Raw genomic sequence first — 26297 nt, 5'->3', positions numbered from 1 at the left:
TGTTAAATGAAACTCGAATTTGGTTCAAAGAAAAAAAAATGGAAGAAAATAATACAGATTCTTGAAGGTCTTTCTCTTCCTCCACAAGATGATAGTCAATATATAAACACAGCTCAGGCCAAGAAAGGAAATCTAGTCATATCCTTCAGATACCTTGGCATCAGAGCTTAAATATAAACATCTTGGATATTGAGATAGTCCCTACTTCTGGATGAAAGAATGCTACAGGTGCATGTTTAATGCATGCTGACTAAGAACCTTTGACTCTCCCATCACTATTACAGACCCTACTCACATGGGGAAAGTAAATATTTTCCAGTATCTGGAGACTGTCAGCACTGGCATCATGAGGCAGACATGGGTCAGAGCTGGCTTCTGCACAGCAATGGCTGGAAGCAGAGACTGGCACCTCAACTGAGACATAGATAGCAGAGTCTAAACTGACACTTCTACAGCAAGCCCAAGGCTAGAAGGACTCCTGCAACACATGGACCTTGGAAGTGCTGACAAACTAGGAAGATCAGGAGAGCACAGGTATTATCAGCTCTCTCTTTCCATTATCTCTCTTATTATCATATTTGAACAGATATTGAGGTAGAAAGAGATGCTTTTGCTGACACTGTGTGGTAGCTGGTACCACCAGCCATGCACTGCGGGGTAAATCTGAGCACACATTTTGCTGCTTCAGAGGAATTTCTCAAAATTATTTGTCTTCATCAAGAACCTCAGGCACAAATCCAGCAATTCTACTTCCCTGTACAAGTAACAAAGCGAGAAACCTCTTCTTATGTGTCTGCTTAACCAACAAATGAAATTCTTGTGTGTTACCTTACAGAGCCTTCTGGAATGTTTGGAACATAGAGTGTTACAGGTAAAGGGGCTTGACTTGAGGACTTCATGTTTGCCATGGCATGTAGAGCTTCTGGTTCATTCCGTGGGGCTGACACCTTGGTACAACCCAAATAAGTCAGTTTGTTAAACAACACGCTGTCCTCTTCCAGGGGTTCACCGGGAGAAGATGGCCTTGGTGCAGAGACTTCTGAAAATGAAGAAAATGCTTCTTTAGCCATTTGCTTTTATTTCCACACATTTTTTCTTTCCAATGAGTTCCACAACAAAATCTCCTACATTTCCCAGGAAAGGACATGAGAGTAGACAGTTCAGCTCCAATAGCAAGAAATCCATTTGGCAGCTTAATATTACTGTGAAGTCAGTTCTAATCTAATTCATGTTTCTAAGGGTGGCATAAGGACAAACTGCATTTTGATTCTCTTTAGCACCACAGGAACACAGCATAGACATTCTGAACCTTTCTAAGCAGTCACAGAATCATAGAACATTAAGGGGCTGGAATGGACCTTGAAAATCACCTAGTCCTGACCCTTCTCTGTGCCCTGTTACTTCTATTCCTTTTTACTAGATACTGCCATAATACTTAGAATCATGAAGGCTGTAAAACTGAATTATTCTTGTTGGGACTGGAGTGGGGTGAGAGAAACAAATCTACAAGTATTTCTTTGTCCATTCATGCTAAGGGTTGGGTTTTGTTTGACAAATGTCAAACAAGAAGACAGTAAGGTAAGTTTCTCAGAAATACAGCAGACATGTAATTAAGAGAAGGGTGTTTCCATTTCATATTAACTATTTCTTTTATTTCCAACAGATGCTATGGGAATTAGCTGACAGAATACCACAGAAGTGCCCTGCATGCTATTGAGGTAAAAACAATTCTAGTTTAAAGCACGAAAAGATGACCACAGCCTTGTATCCCTAATATATGTAACAGAACACATGTATTTTTATATTGCAGGTTTTTTGTATGCATCTAAAAAAAGCTATATTTTACTTAAAATATAGACAATATCATTTACATTAAAACGTAAATGATGTTTCAGTCCTCCTCTTTTCAAGAAAACTTCAAACACCAGGCAAGTACCACAATCATTCTTAGCAAATATCAAATCCTAAGCTAGCCTTACTGTTAGCTGGTGACAGCATCAGAGATGGACAGTTCAATCAGTTTGCTCAGGGTGTATTTCATTTGCAGGTAGCACTATCCATGAACATTGCCCTGAAACTTCTTGAGCTCCAGCAGATCCACCTCAACTATCATCCACTCAGCAACTCATCCTCAATCCCAGCTAATCCTTGGCTGAAGGAAAAATTAACATTATCTTGACCAAAGCAGCTCAAGGTACCAGCCTGATGATCACCTATTCTTATCTATAATCTTCAACTAAAAATAAGAGGAGGCCCCCAGGTATTCTCCAACATAGTTTTGGAATGAAGTGCTGGAAAGCTTTATATTCATTTTAGGGTTAACTTGAAAATGCATAAAGAAAAAACCTGCCATGTGTGATAAAGGGGGAAAGCACTCAGTCAATACCTGTAGCAGAAGGGTCTAAAACAAGCTGCAAAGCTGGCTGGGCTGTTTGCCCTGCTGACCCATCTGCAGCTGCCTGGCCACTGCCATCACTGAATCCTTCTGGGAGTGCAGTGACATACTGGTCCTTCTCAGAATCCCGCAGTATCTCTTCCATTGCCTTCTCCAGCTCTTCATCTCCATCGGAAAATACCTGTAAGCAGAAGGAAATGACATTTTTTTGAAGGTACTTGTGGATAGATAGAATGTAGGAGAATAGAGATAGAGGTAATCTCACCCCTAAGGAGTTACAGCTGTGCTAATTATCAAGCATTAGGAACAGGCCTGCCCTTAACAGGCCACGGCTGGATCCAGTTAGGAGGGGTGTTGTAAAAGAGCAGGTTGGCAGGTCCAGAAGGTTTGGATGGACTTTGTTGGCTGTGCTGAGAAGAAGGAGTCAGTGCTGTGAGGAGCTGCCCATGAGAAATCACCAAGAAGGTATGAAACCAGTGCAACAAGATGGCAACAGGTACTTGTAGCTGTACTTTCACTATTAGTTTTCAAATATATAGTTTTATTAATTGCAAAAGTTCAGAAAATTTGCTGAATGTAATCTAGTCCTACCTAGACTAATTACATACTTTTAAGATAACAGTCTCTGACCCCTCAATAAACAATATTAAGCTTTAAACTGAATCTCATACTTTGTAAAGTTCTTTACTAATGTATAGATCCACAGAATACAACAAAGCTAACTCCCAAATAAGTTACCAGAAGAAAAACCGAACTGCTGCTTTTGGACAGATTTGTTTAATCCAAGCTGTCAATTTCACTAGCAGTCAGCAAGGACAAAAATTACAGTCTAAAACTCTCCTTAAGCACACACCAGTTATGCACTCTTTCCATCAATACAAATCTTGCTGCACATTTGAAAATAAAGTCATAGCAAACCTTTAGCTGTGGCTTGTCATGGTTTTCAGAGGCATCCTCAGATTTCTGATGAACCAAGACAAATTCTTCATTAATTAACGTGGATACGGTCTCAGGAATCCTGCTGGCTTTGCCAAATGATGTTTTGACTTCCATCTCAGGTCAGTATTCTCCTCCTGCACCAGAACCTAATAACGACAAAAAAAAGAAAAGTTAGTTTTTATGCTGGACACAATATGTTAATAGGTATAATATAAACTTATTGTGGACTAATATAATACTTAAAATTATACTACTGTATTATACTGTATTTCTCAAACTCTGATTTCACTAGTATAAGGAATCTTATCATTTTTAGGCTGGTGTTTAAAAGTCCTATGATTTAACAGCAGTGGCTGTTATTTATGCATATAGATAACACATGAAGAGGGTTCACACTAGAGCTTTGACATCCTCTGTTTTTCATCTTCCAGAGTCTGCTACCTCTACCTCCCTAATTTGTGCCCTTGGCTCTCCCTCATACAGGCATTTGCCTGACCCAGAGTTCACAAAGGTCATGTGAAGATACAGATTACCTGAAGGCTAATTTCCCAAAAACTGCATACTCAGTGTATGCTCTCCACATAAAAACATTATTTAGCAATCACTTATGTTAGGGGCTTTTGTTATCTGTTCTATCTATAGGTGGTGAAGTCAAAAGTGATACTAAACCACAATCAGATCCTTCGCACCTAATTTCCCTGAAATCACCTGCAACAGTTAAAATTAACCACACCATTTAAAAAATATAAACATAAGCAATATAAACATAAACAATGAAACTATAAATATTACGGCAACCAAGAACAAGTTTTCCCATCTCTGCACAAGAAAAAAAAAACCAAATCCAGAAACAAAGAGAAAGGGCAAAATAATGTTCAGCCTATACATTACAAGCTCATATAAAAATAGAGCTGAAACATGCCAGCATGAGGACACCTACTGTAGGTATCCACCAAATGAAGCCAGCATGACCTACATCAGAATGTTTTCACTCACTCCTTAGAGAATAAAGAGCTGAATCTTAGACTTTTTGTATTTTAAATGCATCTATTTTTATATTTTCTGTGTCAAAAAAGTGAAAATATATTTTCAGACTTTATAAAGAGCATGCACTTCTACACATGGTCTACTTCCATTCCAGTTTCCTGAAAAATACTGCTCTGAGTGCTGGGATGTATTGTGCTTAGGAGTCAGGGTTCAGGTGAATCATACACAGCACAGGGGGAAAAAAATCTCTGACTGTCACCTTTGAGAGGCTAGAAAGTGCCCAAGGAGGAACAGCTCAAGCCACATCTGCTGTGAGCAGGAACAAGAAGAGGTTAAGCTTCACCCTGCCCTTCCCAGCAGCACCAAGGAGCAGAACTGCACCACTTTTGCTTCTCTTCCAATTCCAACCACCCAGTGATCGAGAGAAGAATGCTGACTTAGGTCTAGCTAAAGGGAACCAGAAAAACAGCACATGAAAGAACAAAGACATGCATGCTCCCCACCACTTTGAACAGGTGTTACTTATGATGTTAGCAGGAACAGAAAGTTTAGCAATTTCAAACCAAAAAAAAGCAAGTGTGGGAACTAGACAACTTTCAATACTGTAGTATTTTCTATCATTTTTGAAACTACAGTCAACATGCTTTTGCCTTTTCCAAGACTTGGCTTAGCATAACTTACATGCAACTCCTCAGAAAACTCTTCCCTCTCCCTAACCAAGCCACAGTTTTACCCATCAACCCAGTGAGGGTATTACATGTAGGAATCCCAGAAAAAAGAACTCAAGTTCTTTAGATAAGTGACTTGTACAGCATAAAAACTCATCAGAAATCACCTTGTAAAAAAGCCTCTGAACAACAGCTGGAATACCCAGAGAGTGGCTACAAATTTGCACGAGCAGTTTCACACACTCTGACACCTTTCACATCTCCAGACCAGCCACAAACTCACAAGCAGGAGTGTTTTCCTGACAATTGATGTAAGCTGAGTTCTACCCAGCCCACTGCTGCAACAGGTTTTGTTTCAATTTTTTTAAAGCATCTTTGCTTTAAAGTTTTTTTTGGCAAGAGAAAGACAAGGCTTTACCACACAAGATTTTAAGTATGTTACAAAAAGTTTATTAACACCATGTATTTTTTAACAAGTGTTGTAAAAACATTGCTGAAGAGTTTGTTTGCAATAAACAGCAAATCTAGCTCAAAATACTAATTTCAAAGTAAATCCTCTATATGAAAGTGAAGGTCAGCTACTACAGAACTCCTTGAAGGCAATGAAAAGCCATCAGTTATGGTCCCCAAAACCAGTATATCCTGAAGAATCTTTATCCTTGCAGTGACATCAGTACTGAAGAGAACAGTAGAAGTGACTGTCAGCCACATTAGGATCAAAGGTCCAGGCTATCAGAGACCCCTCTTTCTCCCACTGCACACCTTGACAGTTTTTTGTGTTTTAGCCTATTTAAATTTAATTTTGGATCTTACTTATGGGAGAGTAATACAGACATTCCAATGTAAAATGGTTGTCCTTTATCATCAGTCAAATGCAGATTGCTAACATCAGGTTGTCACCAATGCTTCTTTCTGCAATGAAGTAAGAACCAACAGGCACCATGTGAACTATGAAATGTTTTCTGTAGCAGTATTTCAATAATAAAAGGAGGAAAAATGTACCATTTGTAAAGCCAAAGAAAAGTAGGATCGTGCAAATACAGAAGCACACTGTCACACTAAATACTTATTCTTGCCCTACTTGGGTAAAGGGAGTTTTAGAGAATTTCTACTTCCTAAATATTAATCTGAAAGTAACGATTATAAACATTGGATGACTGGAGGAGCTCCTTATCCAAGTCAGATAAAATCAACTGCAAGAAAGTGTATGGTATGCTGTGAAATTGAGTTACAAGGCCTTTAATGTGCTCAAGAGTGTATTCCAAGTCTGCCTTTACAAGCAGCTTAAATCACCACAGCCAGTGCAGACACACACCTTTTTCTAAACACAACTACATTAACTGGACAAATCAGCACCCCAGAACCCCTCATTCCAGTCCTTCATTGCAGACTACTCCCACCTACTGTCAGTGTTCCCCTATCCCACTGCAGTACAAACAAAACCACTTTAGCTTCAGTTTGGCAGTAAAAGACAAACACAAGCAGATCAGGCATTTGGGAAAAGCTTTATACACCGTATTTTTTGATCAGTCTTTGACCAAAAATATGTTTTAATGCCAGAGACAAACTATCATGACCCAGTTATTTCTTCAAACTAAACAATTTCAACTGTGACATCAACTTTACTCAAGAGTATAGGTGTGATTCTTATGAAGACTAGTGAGATTTACACCATCTTAAGTAGTAAGCTACCTGAAGAGAAAAATTTTCTATTTTTTCCTTATAAAGACACATACTATTTCAGCTAAGCACTTTTGAGGAAAAGCAGTAAAAAGAATAAAAATCTCTCTAAAAGAATTATGCATTAAGGTTTTTTGAGGCAGAGAAAAACATTTGAAGGCTTTTTTTCTTTTGTAACAAGAAGAGAGACAAATGCATTCTGGATTTTCCATTCACCAGCAGTGAATGGATGGTCACTCTCATTTCCCTTTTGTCATTGGCTTTAGTCCTCTTTTTTACTCACCACCAAATTATTCACTTCAAACCTCCCTTTTCCTACACACGTAAAGAAAAAATGACAGCTGACATACTAGACACGAACAAAATCTAAGAACAGACTCCTACTACTAAACTCAAGCATCTCCTTTTTTAAATTGTCCTTTTTGAGGAAAAGCTTAAAGGTTTAAAGTTAAGAATTTATTTCTGACTGCATTAGTCAGAACATATAGACAGCTGTTCAGTCTACACTCACATCAGGTTTACTCCCTAATGACCTCAACAGCTGAATGCTGGCTCAGAATCCTGAGGAATGAGGTTTAGCATTTGTTTTACCAGTTTAAAGCTTCTGGGAGGGCAGCAACCAGCAGTGAGGAGTTGACAGGACAGGAAAGAGCAGATCCAATGCACTTCAGCTACCTCAGCTCCAAGGCCTGTTCCTTAGCTTGAGCTGCTGGTGGAGTCCAGCTCCAAATGAAAAACACACTCTCTGTTCTGCCAATGCTGATCCAAGGATTGCAACCTCAGGTCAGACGGTACCTTCCCAAATCCTCAAAGCCAGGAGTCAGAGCAGCTCGTCCAACAGCATCTTCCAAAAGTTGACAACAAATTCTGCTGTCAAAGTTCTCCTCACAGCAGGGAACACTGAGAAGTGTGTACCGCTACTGTGAGGAAGTCATTGCCACAAAAGAGGTACCTTGAATAGTCATGCTTCTTCCTATAGAGAAGGTATCTTCCCCCCATCCTTTGGTGAATATCACACACAAAAAAATCAGCAAAAAGTACAGAGGAGGAATTTTTTTTTCTAAACTGAGTGAAAGAAAGCCTACTATAATAAAAGAATTAATTTTTTTAAAAAATAAGTTTCAGAAAAGGTTTTCTGAGAAATAGATTTTAAGATCAAAGAACTTTTGAGATACAAATTATTCAGACAGTTTCAAGAGAGAGTGTGTGTAGAGGTGTGGTATGGTGTGTGGCTCTTGCTCCAAAATCTATTTTAAGCCATAGGGACAACACAAGGACTGCAGAAAGACTGTTGCTCTTCCCTGTGAGCTTTATGATGTAGTTTGGTCAAGCCAACCTCTCTGATGCGCATCAGCTCCCAGTGTTTTGCTTATACACAGTCCTGGATAAAAGGTAACTAAGCCATACCACTTGGACTGTGACTTGGGTCCAGTGATCAGAACTTAGCTTCACATATGTTCAGTACAAAGCTGTGGAAGGCTCAAACCCAGCAGCTTCCCCACTTCATTCCAGAGAGGCATCCCAAGTTCACTACAGCTGCCTTTGTAAAGCAGCCTAAGTGATTAAAGAGCAAGAGAAGGTGAAGAACAGTGATTCTAGAACAGCCAGGGGGATTCACACTGAATCAGAGCAAGGGACACAGGACAGAAACACTCCTGATTCCTTCCTCCGTAACTCTTCCATGTACTCACACTAAGCCCAGACTCGCAAAAACACACCACACGCAGAACACAAACACCTAGGCAGCCATGTACATCCATGGGATTGCAGAGCAACACAGGCCAAAGCACTGCTGGCAACACACGCTCATCATCACAGGAGAAAGAATCAAAGGCTCTGGAAAGCCACTGACTTTGCAGAAGGAAACTGCTTTGTAGACCTAACAGATTCAAAAAATTCCTCTGCAAACTGGTCTCCAAAAGTAAACAAAATTTTCACATGAATCAGTCTTCTGAAACAGGTACCAAACTTTTTTGTGTTTACTTCCAGTTTGTCTTCAATAAATATTTCAAAGTTACTGCCTATGTCAATGTTGGTCTGTAGAAAGAAAAAAAAATCTTTTACTTCAGTATTATAAGCAGCAAAAAAAATTAGAAGATGTGGAGCTATGAAAAAACAGTAATTAAGGAAGATAAAGGTTGACCTATTTTCAGCAAGCAACAAGAAACATGTTTTGAAATGAAGTTTCTTACCTGCTTGAAAGAAGACAATCAAGAGCAGGCTAATTTGTATTTTTTTAACAGAGGAACAAAATCATCCTGCATTACAGACAGGCTTGTATTAAAGGCAGGCTTCAAGGCCATACAGTTTGCCTGACTATCTCAAATTACAAAAAAACCCCAAAAACTGGGAAATAAGTTATACCTATTTCCAGAACTATGGTTCTTCAAGAGAATCTCTGGGACCTTTGTGAAGGGGAAGGGCCAACAGAGCTATACAGAAATTAGTCTTCTGCTAACTGAAGTCTGAAGTAGAAATATACACCCAAAGACATGATTTATTCCCTTTTTTGAGCTACAAGAGACAGCGCATGACAGCAAAAGGAGCATTAAACTGACAAGCCTTGCAATCCCTCCATGACTCAGATTTCCAGATGACTGAAGTGGGGTGGTGACTCTAACTCGCCTCTCAGGGAACAGGACACGGACAGTGCCACACACACAAACACATCACCAAGGGTCTCAGCCACAGCATCTCCTTCTCAGACATGTATCAAAACTGCATTAACCTGGCTCCCACCCCACAAGCTCCCTGCCTTTAATGGGGGGCACCTTCCCCAGAAAGCCACAAGTGCTGCAAACATGCAAAGCTTCACCTTTTCAATGCTTCTTCCCTGAAAGACTAAACAGCCTGATAAAATGTACCCTCTTCTCTACTGACTGAGTGACATTTGCAGAAGAAAGTTCTAGATGTCATAAAATCAGTTTGTTTAAATCTCACTGACCACAACAGCACAACAATTTCAGCTTTAATCCCAACTTCTCTCTGAGTAATCTTTTTATGAGAAACTGTCTCTGTGCTCATACTAAAAACTGTTGTATTATCCACAAATTGTTTCCCAGTCTTATCTCTGGCAGTGAAACACTATGTAGAGAACATAATGAAAAAAACAAACAACCATTTATTTGGCTTACTGATACGATTTCCCAGGAATAAAATCAAATTAATAAGCAACAGAGCTGTATCACTGTATTTTAAACACATACATATATGTAGATTAAAAAATCCTTATTTCCAGAAAAGCACTGTTGAGAACAAAAATCCCTTCAAATTAAAAAAAAACAAATAACCAAAAAACAAAAAAGGCACAAAAAATAAAGCAAAAAAATCCCACAACTGGAAAGTAACCACTGGCTTATTTTGGCAACACTGTCTCCTCTGAGAAAGCAAACCCCCACTATGTCGCCAACAGCAAATAATTAGTCTGTTCATGATGGCAAACTGTTTGGAATTGTTGTACTGGGTGCCTAGATACAGAGGTTTTTCCAGATCCTTTTACACTTCAATAGCCAAAATCAATGTCATAGCCAAAGAAGAGCAATTTAAGGAAAACAATCAAGAGAGAGCTACACAAACAAGAAAATATCTGTTCTCCTTCAAAAACATAACACATCTGCATCTCCTCAAATAAATGGTAAGCAGCACTTGTCAAACACACCTCAGTGAGAATACGGAGACATTTAGTGGAAAGGAGAGAACCAGCTTTCCTGACTTGAATCTCTGTGTTACACACAACCCACTGAACCACTTAAATATTACACAGTCACAGCATGGAGTTGCTGAGGGAAAAAATACTGCTTTTATTCAGCTTAAAGCTAAAACCACAGAGGTGAAGAGCCATTCCCAGAGGAATGGTGGGCATATGGTTGGTACTGAGCTGGAGCATGACTCAAGCAAGGCAGACCGAAAAAGCAAACCACTGATCTCAACCCCTAAAACGTACATATTGGGTGGCAGAAGCACCATGAACTTTAGATAAAATGCCAGGTAAGTGGAAGCATGTCAGGAAAGCTGCTGGCTACAAAGGCAGCCTCCCAGCAAACTGGGGGCTTCCTTCTGTTTACTTGTACGATTTGAGCAAGCAGGAGTCATGGGTGACAAGCTACACCTCAAACAAAACAAAGTTAAAAACAAGGTAGGTGGGATTCTTTTGAACAATTTAAATAAATTTTTCAGGCCTAAGATTTGTCCACACACAGAAGAGACACATCAGTAGGAGAACAGAGCAGACAAGCACACTTGCCTCTTCCTGCCACAGACTGATTCATGTTTCAAAGTATAGTTGATATTAGCTCATCCAATTCGTGTTTAACCAACCTAAGGAAATCTATTTTATTTTCAGCCACTAAAGAGAAAAACTTTTCTCTGTATTTATTCCCCTCCAGAGAGTATAACAGGTAAGTCTTCTTCTGCCACTCTACAGGGATGTTACCAGTCTTTATGTGTATAAAACAAAAATAAATCAACAAACCACACTTTATACACCAAATTCTGGCAAACATGTTTACTCATTTAAGCAGTAGCTCATTCTGCCTCAAGGATAAAGTAACTCTAGTACACTTTCACACTGTTTCCCTGACACCAGCTGAAAACTAACACTTTAATTTCTGCAGCCAGTAATTGATTTTTTAGCTTTGGAAAATATAAAGTAGCAAGTAAGAGTACGCATTTTTTTCAGAGCTGGCATTTGGCAAACCCAAGTTGCTTTTTTTGTCATTGCTACATGATGCTTGCAGGCAGCATTCAAATGGAAACCAACAACCAGCCAAGTTACCAAACTGTATCAGCACTCAAAAATATAATGACCTATATTCCAGATGAAAGCATCAGCATAATGCAATCCCTCTTTTAAGGAGATTATTCAATGGTTTATTCCCCAACTGTAAAAATAACAGTCTGGGTCTAATGCAGTCACTGGAATAACCTCTGTCCATTAAATAAATTGAGTATTTCAACCAGGAATTTTCTTCACATGCTGCTATGTCCAGAAATAACTACATGATGTAGAGCAAAAGAGCCCATATGGAAGAGCAGTATGAGACAAGGCAGCAGTGATCCCAGGTGCCAGTCCTCTTCTGTGCCAAACAAGTGCCTTATCCTGAGTCACCATGTCACTGAAACCCACCAGAAATCCTGATCCACTGCCCTGCACCGACTGCCTCCAGGGCTAGTAAAATCCTCGTTCCTCCAAGGCAGAATTGGAAGTTATAACAATTATTACCTCGAGGTTTGTAACATGCATTCTGGGAATAAATAACAGCAAAAAATCTTGCAAAAATACAGCAAAAGTCATTAATTTTCTTGGTGTAATTTTCTTGTCTCACATTAGCCAATAATCATGAAAAAAACCCAGGACCATCTGATGAGGCTGGCTACCCAGAGCAGTTTAGAGTTTATGTGTTTCATCAAATTTCTAGTTTGATAAATTCACTTGATTGCACAAAAGAAGACATGAGAAGCAAAAAATCTGTGTTTACTATGCCTTTTTTTTCTTAATCAGAGTCTCTCAAAGTTTCAGAGAGCTTCCCAAATATTACCAGACTGTACCATCAGTTTCAACATAAATGATGCATGGTGTCCATTAAATGTAGACATGAAAACTTACTATCCATGTTTATGTACCGAATACTTCCACAAAATATTTTTACTTAAGGAAACAAACAGTTACAGGCAGCCAATCTAAAAGTAAAAAAAATCACAGAAAGGTGAAGTGGTCAAACAAAAAGGCCATGCTCTAAGAAGTGGTTATATAAACCTATCTTTTCCACAACCTTGCTTTCAGCATCCTGCCCATCTCCCTTAAGTTAAGGACAATCTACTGAAAGGTCAAACACACAGTTAAGAAATAGCAACTACCAAAGGCAGTGTCTCAATCAGCCTCAGAGCCAGAGGGGGCAGTGCTGCCCTGCCGGGAACAAACCCAAGGAATAAGTAAAGCATGTTCAGTGCAAGGAATCCAAACCTGTCACAGCACATGTTGCAGTCAGGATGGCCACGATACACAGAGTATCACCATACAACAGCAGAGAGCTTCAGCCCATACAGAGCACCACCACACCACCTCAGGAGGCTGCATCTGCCCCGTTCTTTAGCCCAGCCTTTTATCCCCTCATGTTGATGCAGTGCAGCTGTGAGCCCTCTGCTCCCTTCGGTGGTTGCTCAGTGCCCCTGGGCACGCCATGGCTCATTGCTGTCAGTGCTGCTCACAGCTGTGCCACTGGGGATGGGGCTGGGCCACAGCCCCACTCCCAATGACCACAAACTGCGTGCCTACACAAACCTAAATATGAAGTGTGATCTACAAAAGCACCAGCATCCCACCCTTCATCCAAGTCAGAGCCAGCTCTGTGCAAAGTCACCCGACAGGTGTTCAGAAGGCTCAGCAAAAGCAATGGTAACAAACTGCACTGTGCAAATGTAGAAGTGCTGTGACACCTCACATGAATTTCCTGGGCAATGTACACAATAACTCACCTGCTCTTTCCACACTCCCCAGTGAGACCCCTGGAGCTCAACTACTGCCAGAAATGACAAAAAACAGAATCACAAAGGCTACAGAGAGGAACTGGGAGAGACTGCTGGAACAATGACCACTTGAATTGGTATTATTATACCCTTTGATTTCTCTGGCTACTGTCAAAAGCTCAATTCTAAACCACACTTCAGTCTGACACCTTTATGTTCAGTCTGACTAACTGATGTCTCTATAAGATGCAAGAAAAGAAGAATCAGAAAGGGGAAGCTATAAGGCTCAAAAGCAAATTATCACTCCAAATAACTGTGGGTAACTTCCAACTTCACATTACTGTTTTGAAACTTGACAAAATATGTTCTTGGACATTTTGATCAACTCATTTCCCCTCTCCCCTCACAGTTTTTATCCACATCTAATAGGAATAAACAGTAAGATTTAACCTTCAAAACAATGTAAAATTCAGTTGCTGACTTTCATTCCTTACTCATTTCCTCAGAATTGTTTAACAGTTATGTCCAAGAATAATTCTAGTTATCAGTTCCTGACTTCTTGCGACTACTGCCAACACTGATTTTTAACAATTATTTGTCCTAATTGTTAAAAGTATGGCAGGGTAAAAAACACCTCTTATGGTTTGAGTGTACCTCTATGAGCAAAAACAAACTGTCTACATAAACAGAAGGGACCAATGTCACCAGACTGCCTGACCCAAGTTCCAGCTGAAGTTTTACTCCAAAAACAACTGCTGGCACACACAAAAAGTTCTCAATCGACTCCACTGCTGTTTTGCACTCCTGTGCTCACAAACACTTAAGTTCAAGCAGAAGTACTGAAAAGCAACCCAGATTTCAGCAGTATCTGGAAGATGCAGCAGGTGGAAAATGGCCTTAAAAAAAGAATCTTCCTACCTTCTCTGCTAAGATCACACTTCACTACCAAGCATCCAAGTGAGCACAACGCACAGAACTCACACCAAACTCAGCAGCCAGCCCTGGGGGCAGCCATGCAGCACTGCCACCAAGCAGCTATTTCAGAGTTCTCTTCAAAATAACAGGAAATAATGAAAGTATACACCAGTGGAACAAAATAAAATGAAGGGTTTACAGAAGGAAAAAAAAAAATCCATTTCCTGCCACATGCACTTCAGGTTAGTCAGTCTAAATCATATAATCTAGTATTTGTTTCTCAGTAATAGCTAACTTAAAAAACTCCAAGCTTCTAAGGAAAAAAATACTAGCTTGCAGCATTCGAACACTTAATAAAGGAAAATACACCAGTATCTTATTTAAATACAAAGAAAAATTAATTATTTTCAAATTTTAGCCAGCTTTTAAATTTCTCCACCAACTTCTAAATTAAAATTCTGGACCTTGTATTTTGTATCTAAATATACAGAGGAAGAGACAAAGCACTAGACTAAGAATATTTGCATTTTATTTTCACACTGATTTGCCTGCAGATGCCTGAGCACTGAAAAGGCACAGCACAGCCTTTGCCCTTAATTAACATCTTGGGACAAGAATAAAGAGTTAGAAAACAAAGAGAAAAGTAACACAGACACACTTTTAAAACTGTAATGTATTTGTTAAAAATACAAATAGGTATTTGTATTTTTTACAAATTTATGTACTGCAATAGATCTGTGGATCTCACCAAAATAATTCTGACAAATTTTAGAAAAAAAACAGTAATATTTTGCATAGACAATAGAAGTACAAATTAGAACTGTCTTACTTACTATGCTGAAATAGAGGATAACAAGACACCAGACCTCTGCAAAGTGCAGTAATCAAGTCAAAATATTTAAATTGATCTTCTTTAAACTGTTTTCCACTGAAGGAACTTCAGAAAAGGCAGATTGCTACAGAATTTATAACCAAAACATTCAAACCCACCTGGAAACATGCCACTCTTACACCACTGTGAAGCTCTAACACCTCCTGAGTAATTGTACTCAACAGAAAAGCAAAGCATTCAAATGTTAACTACTTCTCAAATAAACATTGTAGGGGACAGAGGAGGAAATTCACTTCTGGTTAAAACAAAAACCAATTCACCAGAACAGGATCCATTTCCCTAAACAGTAGCAAAGATTATCAAAACTAATCATACTATTAGTTTACGCTAAAAGTCAATTCTTTGAATAAGATTCTTGGACAAAGCCTCAACTCCCATTCTTTTTCTTCCAAAACAAAAAATTAAGTCATATGCATGGGCAACTGCAACAGGTCAGCATCTGCAACTTGCTGTCCACCCCCAAAAAATTTGGCTATGTGACTTGAGGTACATACAAGAGACATGACCTTATCAGAAAGGTCAGCAACACTTGAACTGAAAGCACAGCTACCTAACTTAGCTCAACACCATGAAAGTCAGAGGTTTAAGCATCACTTACCACTGACAAGAAGTGTAAGCTCAAGACTATCTCATAATTACTAAGTAATTGTCTGCTGGAAACTTGTACCATCACACCTTGCAATACAACATACAGAGGTTTTGTAGATTAAAGAATAAATAAATAAATACACACACAAAATATAAGAGACGTTCTGAGAGCCGTGTTTATTTACTGACCTGCAGGAGAAGACCACGGATTGGTCATGACTGGTTACTCAAAACTGATTCCTTTCATCAGAAAAATTAACACTACACAAGTTTTATAGCACGTGCTGAGAAGGGACTTTGTTGTCAGTCACATTCACAGCGATTTGATTCCTCACCTGTGTCAATGACACACTGTATGATAGCAACCAACTTATTTTACTTCTAAGCCCAAGAGTGACATGGAAACCTCACTAAGCCATTAAGCAAATGGCCTTCAAGATCCACTCTTAGATTCACTCACTGACTGAAATCCTGTTCTGACAGTTTACTGCTTCTTAAAAACACCTTTCCCCTTCCTTTTCTCTGCCCTTTTACCTTTTCTTCTCCAGTTAGAAATCACGTGGGAGACACCAGGAATTTGAGCAATTAAGACAGGAAGCTGTCCACTATTATTAGTAATTAGGTTTACTATTTAAGAGTGTGCCGGTTGCCTAATGTAAAATGAAAGATCACATATGAAGGCAAATGTGCAGATTATAATTTTACCATTAATTACCACAGTTAATGTGCACTGTTTTGCATCAAAGTGTAACTCCAAAATCTTTCTACTATAGCAGAAACCACCTCAGAACTCCCAACCATGCTAAAAAGGGTATTTCTAGTCCACACAGATACCAAAGCCCTGTGTGGACAGAGCAGCCAGACCAGTAACTGACATACCCAAGGCTGAACCTTGATGCCACTGAATCACCAGAACATCAGCACAAATCACACTTACACCAGTCAGGAAACTGTAGGATACATCAAGCACCTGCAGAGGGTTTAAACTAACCAAGAACTTCATTTCAGACTACCTGTCTACACAGATTGTAACTCAAGAACTCATTTCCTTATTTGTCTTGAATAAAAAATGCTTCAATTTCCAAAATTTTAGTTTATCCCAATGATTTCTCAAATGGATTCATGCATCAAGAGAAAATAATTAAATTAATTCCAACTGGAAGCATTTATGTACAGATGGCATCAAGTATTTATCCACCCATCTTGCTGTTAAATATTAACATCTTTTCAATGAAAGGGAAAGGGCATACACTGAAGCTGTAAATTTCTATGTTGAGTTAGTTATTTTAGTGATGGGGAAGAAAATTAATAAAAAAAATAAATTAATGTGTGGATCATTTTTCTCATTGCTTTGTCTCCTTGGTACAAATTGCACTCTACATCTCAAGCAGGGCTTACCCCATACAAGAGTTTGATACTGCTTGCTGCTTGTTCAGGAGGAACTGAAATCTCCCATTCAACCACAACAAGCTGAAGTTAGAATCATTCATTAACCAACACTTCAACTAATTTCAAAGTTTTACATATTTACAGATACAAAAGTTTTGATCTCTGCTTCACAAGCACCCAGCAGGCAGATGCTGGAGAAGCTACCCAAGAGCAGCCCAAAGACACAGGCTGTAGGATGGCATTAGGAAAAATCAACACTGGCAGCAGAAGGAAAGGTAAGGAAGAAGTGCTCTCTGTGCTCAGTGGAACAAGTCACGTGTTAACAAAGTACATGGAAAAGGATAACATACATGTAGCTTTTTTTTGCCCCAGTTTTCACTGGTAAGGTCCATTCAGAAGCCTTGCAGACCCCTGAGCTCAGTAGCAGACTGCTGGAGTGAGAAGTCACCTCCAAAAGAGAAAGATGAAGTTTGGAAGCACTTCAGGAAACTGGAAACATACAACCTATGTAACCAGATGGGCTATATCTAAGAATCCTGAGGGAGCTGGTCAGTGTAGCTGAGATACCATACTCTACCACTTTTAAAAAGGCCATGAGACTGTGAGAGGCTCCTTCTGACCAGAAAAAAGCCAAATATCACAACCAATTTCAAGAGCAAGCAGGAGGATCCAGGCAACCACAGATCAGCCAGCCTAACCTAAGTCCATGAGAGGATTATAGGGCAAATCCTCCTGGAAGGCATCACTCTGCTCAAGGAGCACAGGAAGATGACAGGGAATAGCTAGCATGGATTTACCAAGAACAACTGATGCCTGAAGGACACAAGAGCTTACTGCAAGGAGATGACTGGCTTAGCAGATGATGGAAGAGCACAGAACACAGAAGGCCATTAACAAGTCTCCCACAGTATCCCTACAGCCAAACTGGTGAGACAGGCATGGGGTAAGTGAGCAACGAAGTGTTTGGGAATTTGCCTGGACTGCTGAGCTGAAAGAACAGCCACAGCTGTACCAAGCTCCATCCAAGCAGCTGCAGTGGCATGCCCTAGGGATCACCTGGATGAAACCAGCAGTACCACCCAATGGCTCTAGGAATCATCTAGATGGTGGGACAGGCTGCATCCTCAATGACACCAAAGTGGGAGTGGTCTGCTCCACTCAGACCTGGACAGGCTGAAGAAAGGCACCAGAAAGACCTTGTGAAGTTCAATGAAGACAAGTGCTGGGTCCCGTACCAGCGGCAGAACAACCTCCTGTGACAAGACAGGCTGAACACCAACTAGGTAGACTCACTTTTTCAGAGAAGTATTTGGAGATCCCAGCAGACAAAATTTTGAAAACAAGTCACCAGTACATGCCCATAGCAAAGGCAGCTGAGCACAGCATGGGCTGGATGCAGGAGTCGAAGACAGCAGGTCCAGGGAAGGATCAGTCCCCTCTGTGGAGCACCTGTGAGGCCGTGTCTGCAGTGCATGGTTTGGGCTCCTGGTGCAGGACTCACACACTCTGGAGCACGTCCAGTGGCCAAGCTGGCCAGATGGCAGGAGCACATGGCGTACAGTGAGAGGCTGATGGAACTGAGTTTGCACAATCTGGTCAAGAAAAGAGCTCTAAAGAATCCTTATTACTGTCAGCTCTCTAATGAAAGGCTGCAGAAGAGAGAACTGGACTCTTCTGGATGATGGACACTGACATGTTAAGAGGCAACAGACATAAGTTAGAAAGTAAATTTCAACTACCTTAAAGGGAGGGAGGAAAGATAAAATCACTGAGTGCAGTCAAATGTGGAAATAGATTGCCCAGAAAGGTGTAAAAGGCTGGAACAATCTTATCTAAATTATTCCTACTTTAACATATGCAGGGAGCTGGATTAGATGACCTCCAGAAGCCCCTTCCAACCTAAATGACTCTGTCTTAAGAATTTACTATTTGACCTGCCAATTATTCTATATTAGAAACTTTCCTTCAGCAGGTTTTGCATCAGGTTTATTACTTTCAATCATGTGTTTCAAAATTCCAGTTCTCCTCTACATACAGTAAGCCTACATCCAGTGTTGTACAGAGAAATGTATACATCTCTTATCTTCTTGCCCTTAGAACTCCTTCCGTTTGTACTGCTGTGCTTCCACCACAAACAGGGACCCAGCATCAGAAAAATTTTGCGCTTTTAAGCTTACTTGATCTAAAAAAACTCACACCTTCAATATTGTGGCTCATGATACAGGGATGACAAGAGTAGGAAAGCAGATGGCTGTGACCCATCTCATTGTGGCAAAAGCTACTTTCTCCCTCTGACCACTTACAAAAAATCAGAAAGACACTTCTGCTATTCTTTCCAAAGAGTAAGAAATATTCCATGAAAGACACAATCTAACATGTGTTCCACAAGGGCCTTACTCACCTTTCAGAACAATCTATTTTACTAAGCAGATTTTGGTATCCCATTTATGTATTTACGTTCTGTTTACAAACAGTCACACCCAACAAACTAGTTTGTCAGCATCACAAAGTCCCCTCTGGGAACACTCCTGACAGCAAATTTAAATAAACACCTTAAAAGTCACAGAGATTTTCTAATAATCTACACACTGGTTTTGTTTCTCTTTAAAGTTAAGAATACAGGAAAAAGGTGAAATAAATAATTTTCAAACATGTCAAGTCTTTTTTATGGACTAGGACTCCATCAAAGAACAAAGAATGTCTTCACCAATCCAGGTTACGATAATGGCTCCTTCAACAGCTGTACCAGTATAACAGAGTAAGACTGAGACTGGAACAAACTGCCAAAGGTATGAATTTCAAAAAACACATCACATCAAAATATACTTGAAAACAACTTAACCTTCACTAAAAGGACACATTCAGGAAGCTCAATGTTAATGCCTGAAAGGTGCATTTTAATTCTCACTTAATAGGTCAAGATTAAAATTCATGGGGAGAAGCTGAGAATTATTACAGGAATGATTAGTGTAGCTGGTGGCCCAAAGAGCAAACAAACCTTCCATGGTGTATTTCCACACATTTTTGCATTCTCTTTGTTAAAAGTGCCTTTTTTTTTTTTTTTTTTTTTTTTTTGATAGCAAGATCAAGAGTGCCAATAAAACCTATTAGTCCATGGGGTGCATAAAATGAGTATAATCCCATGACAAATTAATCTAGACTAGAAATCAGTAAGTGTGTAATTACGAAGGTCAGTCAGGTTTGAAATAGCCTTCCTATTACAGCAGAGGTAATAACAATATACAACTAATTATTTTTAAATTAGAGCTGAATAAATTTACAAAAACCCCTAACAATACCAAGATCACTCCCTGAAATTAAGAACTCATCAAAAAGTTCAGAGAGCAGAACAGATTAACAAAGGAGAGAGAAGAAGAAAACCACAGCAACTTCTGTGGGCCCATGGAAGAACGCAGACACAGGGCTGGCTCTTGAGTCCATTTAATGTTGTCAGAAGTCAATAAAAATTACACCATGGCTTCATAATCAATCTAAGACAGTACTGGCAGAAAAAAAAAAAGAGCCACTACTCTTACTATCATTGCTACTTTCACCACAAGTCAATCAAACCCACAATGTAGCTTCTCCTAGCAGCACTGGCTTCTGCCACTAACTCACTGGCCACAAAGCCAGGTCCCAGCTGAGGAGCACCACAACACCTGTGACTGTTCCACCCTCTCCCCCACCAACACTCAACTTCCTCCTCTGGACCAAGCCAATGTCCACATGGCCGGGCATGCGAGCTGGGTCAGGAAGTTGTTGTAATCAGAGTACCTCAGGAAACAAAAAAAAAAGAAGAAAGAGAAGTACATCTTTTTAACTAGATTAGTTCTTTTTACTCACTTCCTGACTGTGGAAGTCCCTTTGATGAGAGAAGAGAAGGAGCAGCCACAACACAGACTGTCTTGAAATGCTAGGGAGTACACCAGGAACACATGCGAGCCACATTATAAACTTGAACGTTTTGCAATCCCCTTACTAACACCACCACAACTTAATCTGTGAATCACTTTTTAAAGAACTGAATGCTTTTTAACAAAGCAATACATTTCAATGTAACCATTTTAAAGCAAATACTGCAGAGCAATTTTTACGGTTCTCATATGTACAGCCATGCTGTTCAGAGCTCCAGAATGCTTTTGGAAAAAAACAGTTATTTAAAAAAATCAAATAAATACAACAAAACTAACCCAGCATGATTCTCCACCTCTGCTTAAAACAGATGGAAGTAGTGGAAGGCTCTGTCACTCACTGAGTTCTGGGGCTCATCAGCTGGTGCTGGCTCCCCTCTGGACACTCACTGGCAGCATTCTTACAACACTGGAGTCAATTTGTGCTTACTGTAACTGTATTTGCAGTCTTTTCAAGTTTCAACTACAAAGTAAGTTATTAATCATATAATTATAACCATCTAACCCACATAAACAGAGTTATCTACAATCCCTCTTAAAACCTACGCAGAGGCATAATTTGCAGAACCAACCTTACAGGCCCAGTAAACCTTCATACAATCTGGAGCCAGGTCGGTCTGACAGGCAGTCAGGATTTGGCCTATATCGTAGAGGTTTGGTTAAATAAAGCCACAGCACCTTTTCTGCACTTAAAGGAAGAATAAAACGTTGCCTGTACCATCAACAAGACATCTCTCTGGAAACTGAAAGCACACCTGCCCTTCTGAAAGTTTTAGCTGAAAAACAACGTGGTTTTGAGACTAGAGCTCGACAGTGAGAGAGACAAGCAATGCTTACCTAATAAGCAAATTACTTCCTAATTGCCATTAGATTTGTTTTTTCTCTGTTTTAAAGAAGAGCTGTCATTTTGAATCTTTTTTCCCCCTCTTCGGCGCACCATGGATGGACACACACACGCACACAGCTGTGAAATGTGGTAGGATATTCCTTATTCACAGCACCACCAAACCAAGCACTCGCAGCAACACAGCTTCGAGAGAGTGACAGCAGGAGCAAAGTACACACGGCACTGCAGGAACTTATCCAGGAGGACAGTCAGCAAGTCCATTTCCTTCACTGCCGTCCCTGCTTCAGATGGTATCAGCAGGTTTCCAAGTACTTTTATCTAAAGACAAGAATTTTGTACCAGCTTGCAAGTCGGGAGAGAATGGAAGAGGGCTTAAAAAATAAAACAAACCACCAGAAATAAAACAAACCACCAGGGAAAAACAAAACAAAACAAAGAAAGAAAGAAAAGAAAAAGACAACCAGCCCAAAACAAAACATAACGTAGATGAAATTGAATGAAACTGAATGAAACTGACGCATGCAGGCGGCAGATTCAGGACTGTAGTTTGCTAGTCTGGGCTCTTGGGAAGTGACTTCACTTTTCCCGCGGAGGAGGCAGGGAGATGAACGCTTCCACAGCGCTCTCGCATTCCTGACCACGAAAACAACTTTATTTTTTAAATCCTGCACTGCGCTCGAGCTCCTCTCCTCCCGGAGCGCCACTGCCCAGGGAACTCCACGCACACAGACAAACACCAAATCAGACGAACCAGCGGAACCATCACCCCGCGCCCCCGCCGCCCTGGGGGCCCGCGGCCAGCGGAGGAGCCACCTCAGGTCAGCGGGCACTATCACCCGTCACACGGCTGGGCCAGCGGCTCCCTCCCCTCCCGTTCTCCTGCGGGAGCGGCGACCTCCCCGCCCGCGTCCCTCATGACACCCGCTCCGCTCCGCTCGCCCCGGCGGGGCAGGCCCGGGACAGCGTCCCGATCTCTCACCGGTGCAGCCCGGCCGTCTTCCCCGCGCTGCCGCTGCCTCCAGCCCGGCGGGGCCGCGCAGCCGCCTCAGGGCCGGGACAGCGTCGCCCACATTCCGGCGGCGAGAGGGCGGGCGGGTGCGCGCGCACGGCTGACACGGCGTGAGGGCGGGAGGGAAGGAGGGACGGCGGCCGCTCTCGGCAGCGACAGCCCCGCCGGGAGCCCGGGGCCGCTCCGTGCTGCCGGCGGGGTGCGCGGGGCCAGCGGCTCCGCGGCCGGCCCGGCCCGGCTTCCCGTCGGTGTGGAGGTTTTGTGCGGCCCCATGGGAGTGCTCGCTCTGGGACACAATTATAGAATGGTTTGGGTTGGAAGGGGGCTTAAAGACCATCTCATTCCACCGTCATGCCACGGGCAGGGACACCTTAGACTAGAGCAGGTTCCTTCAACCTCTGTCCAGCCTGGCCTTGGACACTTCGGGGGATGGGGCAGCCACAGCTTCTCTGGGCACCCTTTGGCAGGGCCTCAGCACTCTCACAGGGAGACATTCGTTCCTAATACCTAATCTAACCCTGCTCTCTAGTGGTAAGCAATTCTTCTGGGTCCTGTAGCTACATGCTGTTGTAAGTAAATTCTCCCTGAAAGTTCCCTTCAGGTACTGAAAGGGCACTATGAGGTCACCCCAAAGCCTTCTCTTTTCCAGGCTGAACAATCCCAACTCTCTGAGCCTTTTATCAGAGCAGAGCTTCTCCGTCCCCCTGATCATCCTGGTGCCTTCTCTGGGCTCACTCCGACAGCTCTGTGTTCTTCCTCTGCTGGGAGCCCAGAGCTGGAGGCAGGCGGGGTCTCACCTGAGCAGAGGAGCAGAATCCTCCCTCTGCTGCTGCCCACACTAGTTTTGATAAATGCTTCTCTCCTGCCTGTCAGAAAGCATCCAGCAGGCACTGAAACGTGTCAAAATCCTCGCCCACAACTGAAGGACAATGGAAGCAACCTATAAATCCGCTCTTCGGAAAAAATGAATTAAGGTTGCCTTCAGATTTTGTACCCTGGTCTCGCCAAGTAAGGTAGATTGTGTTTGCTTATAGACAGTGGTTTGGTGTGGTTAAGCAAATATTTTAAAAGTAAATATCTATGCTTAATTAAATATCACCATTGTTTATGTTTAAATAAAATATGTTTAAATTATGACAGCTTGTTGTGTTGGGTTGTGTGTGAAACAAATTACATTTAAATTACCCATAGCATCTGTACAGCTTGTCTGTGTTCTCCCCATTTCAGATGCAGTTCAGCAAAATCTTAAGGAATGTCAGGTCACAGCCTTCAATAAAACAACTTTAGCATAAAAGCCAGTGGGCTGTGTCCTGTTGCCTCTGGGACAACTAGACTGCCCATGTGGGCATTGATTTTAGGCTGTTTTCTTGTCACTAGGGTCAAGAGGTTTGTTTGTTACACGCTGTTTTTTGAGCTGAACTGTCATTAAAAAAACCTGTCTCAACGCTGGCAAGGCAAGCAGGCAAAGGAGAGCATTTCACAGGAAGAAAAAAAAAAAAAAGCCAGACTCTCTGGCCAGCTTCCCATTTAAGAATTCTTACTATTTTTTCTATAAAATTGTATAAATTAAATTACTTCCAGATTACTTTTATCCCACCACAGGTTCGGATAAACCACAAAACCATAGGGAAGGCAGAAGAATTCAGGGGGGAGGAAAATTATTTTACTGAATATTGCAATAGAGAAATAATAAGAAGAGAGTATCCCTGACACTGTCCCCAGACACTGCACACTGGTGTACTTATGTGGGCAATAAACAGGAGGAACCAAAAATCATTATATTCATTACCAGAATTAGGAATATATAGTCATAACTGGTTATTGGAAATGGAGAGTTTGTTCAGGAAGCCTAGGTAGGGAAAAGGAGACATAAGGTACAGAATGAATGACAATATTTTGATCATGGCAAAAAGGAAAAGAACTGTTGTAACCAGATGATTTACAGGGGAAGAGAATATTCCAAATCCAAAACACAGCCCCACACCAGCCACTATGAAGAGAATTAATTCTACCATCCAAATCCACCAACATACAAACAAATGATCAAGCTGAACTACAGAAACAATTTATTCCAAATACTTACAAAAATCATCTGCAATTTTAGACAAAACATTTAGGAAAATGGTTAAGTAATTTGAAGGCTATTAGCAATTCCCTTCAAGAACTCAGAAAAGACACTGAGGTTTCATGAGACCAGCAAAAAGCAAACAGTGCCTACCTAAATCAAAAAAGGATGAGAATTCAGAGGCCAATCACCTTTATTTTGTATCACACACAATTTTGTATCTTCCAAATTACTGGAAGAAATTATTAAGCAAATTATTTGTAAGGCCTTGTATGATAAGATTAATAACAATCAACAATAACATCTCAAAACCAAATTATGGGATCTTGACTGCAGCAAGGCTTCTGACAATATATCAGCTAATACTCCCCTAAGCAGGATCAGCATTGGCTATACAAAACTTGGTTTTGTATAAATGGCACTCAAAAGTAGTATCAAGTTAATTTTGCAGTTAGTCCTCCAGATGCTTACATCCTGAGTCCTGAACTGCTTCTGTGAGGGAATAGGATATGCAATATTTTTTCTCGTATTTGTGGACGATATCCTGTCTAGGTGAGCGCTGTAATCACTTTGAAAGATCTAATTGGAATTGAACAAATCATGATGAGTGGGAACAAAGATCTGAACTAAAGAGGATGTAATTCAATAAGGTGATAAAATACTACACACAGCTGGGAATAATAATTGGCAGCAAAAAAGCGAGTTTGCGACAGAAGCAAAGCAGTTCCTTTCTAGAAAATCCTGGTTCATGGTAGTTCACAAATAGAAAATGAGGCAACAGTGATTTGTGACCTACCCTGTATCACACAGACAACCTGCCACCACCTACCACTCGGGCTGCCCTGCAGTGCCAAACACCTCCTCCATACTGGCATCAACAGTGCTGGGGTGAGTTTTGTTTTGCAGGCAAAAGGGCCAGCGTTCACGTCCAGGGGCCTTGACGGAGTGCCCACACAGCACGGGTGACACGACCAGAAGAAATGCTAAATATTGAATTGTCAGAGCTTATCCTCCCCTCCCCTCCCCTCATACACACACCCACACTGGAACAAAAGAAAAACCAAATGCAAGGGAAAGAAAGAAAACACCCACAATGTTTGCCGCAATGTGGTGGGGAGAACAAAAATGGTGGTGTCTCCTGTCTCAGGGAATGGAAAAAATCCCAAAGGGTTCATGCAGCAGCTTGGGTAAAACAGATGAGAATCTGGTAAATATCTTGCATGAGTCCCCTCTTCACAGCAGACGAAGCTGGTGAATTTGGTGTCCTTTCTCTTGTTCCCTCAGCTTTTCTGAGGTCTGGGCCTGGGATGGAGTGGTCCCTTGCCTTCCTGCTGGTTCCTGGCCAATTCATCTCCCACTGATTGTCCTCTCTGATCTAAAACCAAAACTGAACCAATTAAACCAACCAATTAAAGAAATAAACCACTGAAGGATTGCTGCTGCTGTCTCCAAGGCCAGGGAAAGGGAAAAAAACCATCTTCTTGCCTAAGCTAACAAAACCCAAGCTAGCTAAGCAAAAAAAGGAAACCGTCTGCACAGCACAACGG

The 26297-nt window shown here is 41.1% G+C and overlaps 1 protein-coding gene across 2 annotated transcripts in view; it reads right to left on the bottom strand.

Annotated features, from left to right (window-relative positions):
• Window positions 1-22752, bottom strand: part of RABGAP1L (RAB GTPase activating protein 1 like) — a 223137-nt gene extending 200385 nt beyond the window's left edge. For both annotated transcript variants that reach the window (XM_041478883.1, XM_041478884.1), the window contains exons 1-4: window positions 22656-22752; window positions 3314-3480; window positions 2387-2576; window positions 829-1039 (exon numbers count right to left, since the gene is read on the bottom strand). In XM_041478883.1, the coding sequence (XP_041334817.1) occupies window positions 829-1039; window positions 2387-2576; window positions 3314-3448 (536 nt within the window). In that variant the 5' untranslated portion in view covers window positions 3449-3480; window positions 22656-22752. The remainder of the gene's footprint in view (window positions 1-828; window positions 1040-2386; window positions 2577-3313; window positions 3481-22655) is intronic.
• Window positions 22753-26297: the final 3545 nt, after the last annotated feature.

Source organism: Pyrgilauda ruficollis, unplaced genomic scaffold, assembly GCF_017590135.1.
Source record: "Pyrgilauda ruficollis isolate IOZ18807 unplaced genomic scaffold, ASM1759013v1 scaffold47, whole genome shotgun sequence".
In the NCBI taxonomy this organism is placed as follows: domain Eukaryota; kingdom Metazoa; phylum Chordata; class Aves; order Passeriformes; family Passeridae; genus Pyrgilauda; species Pyrgilauda ruficollis.
The sequence above is the reverse complement of the archived record's forward strand: the minus strand, read 5'-3'. Positions and strand labels throughout refer to the sequence as shown.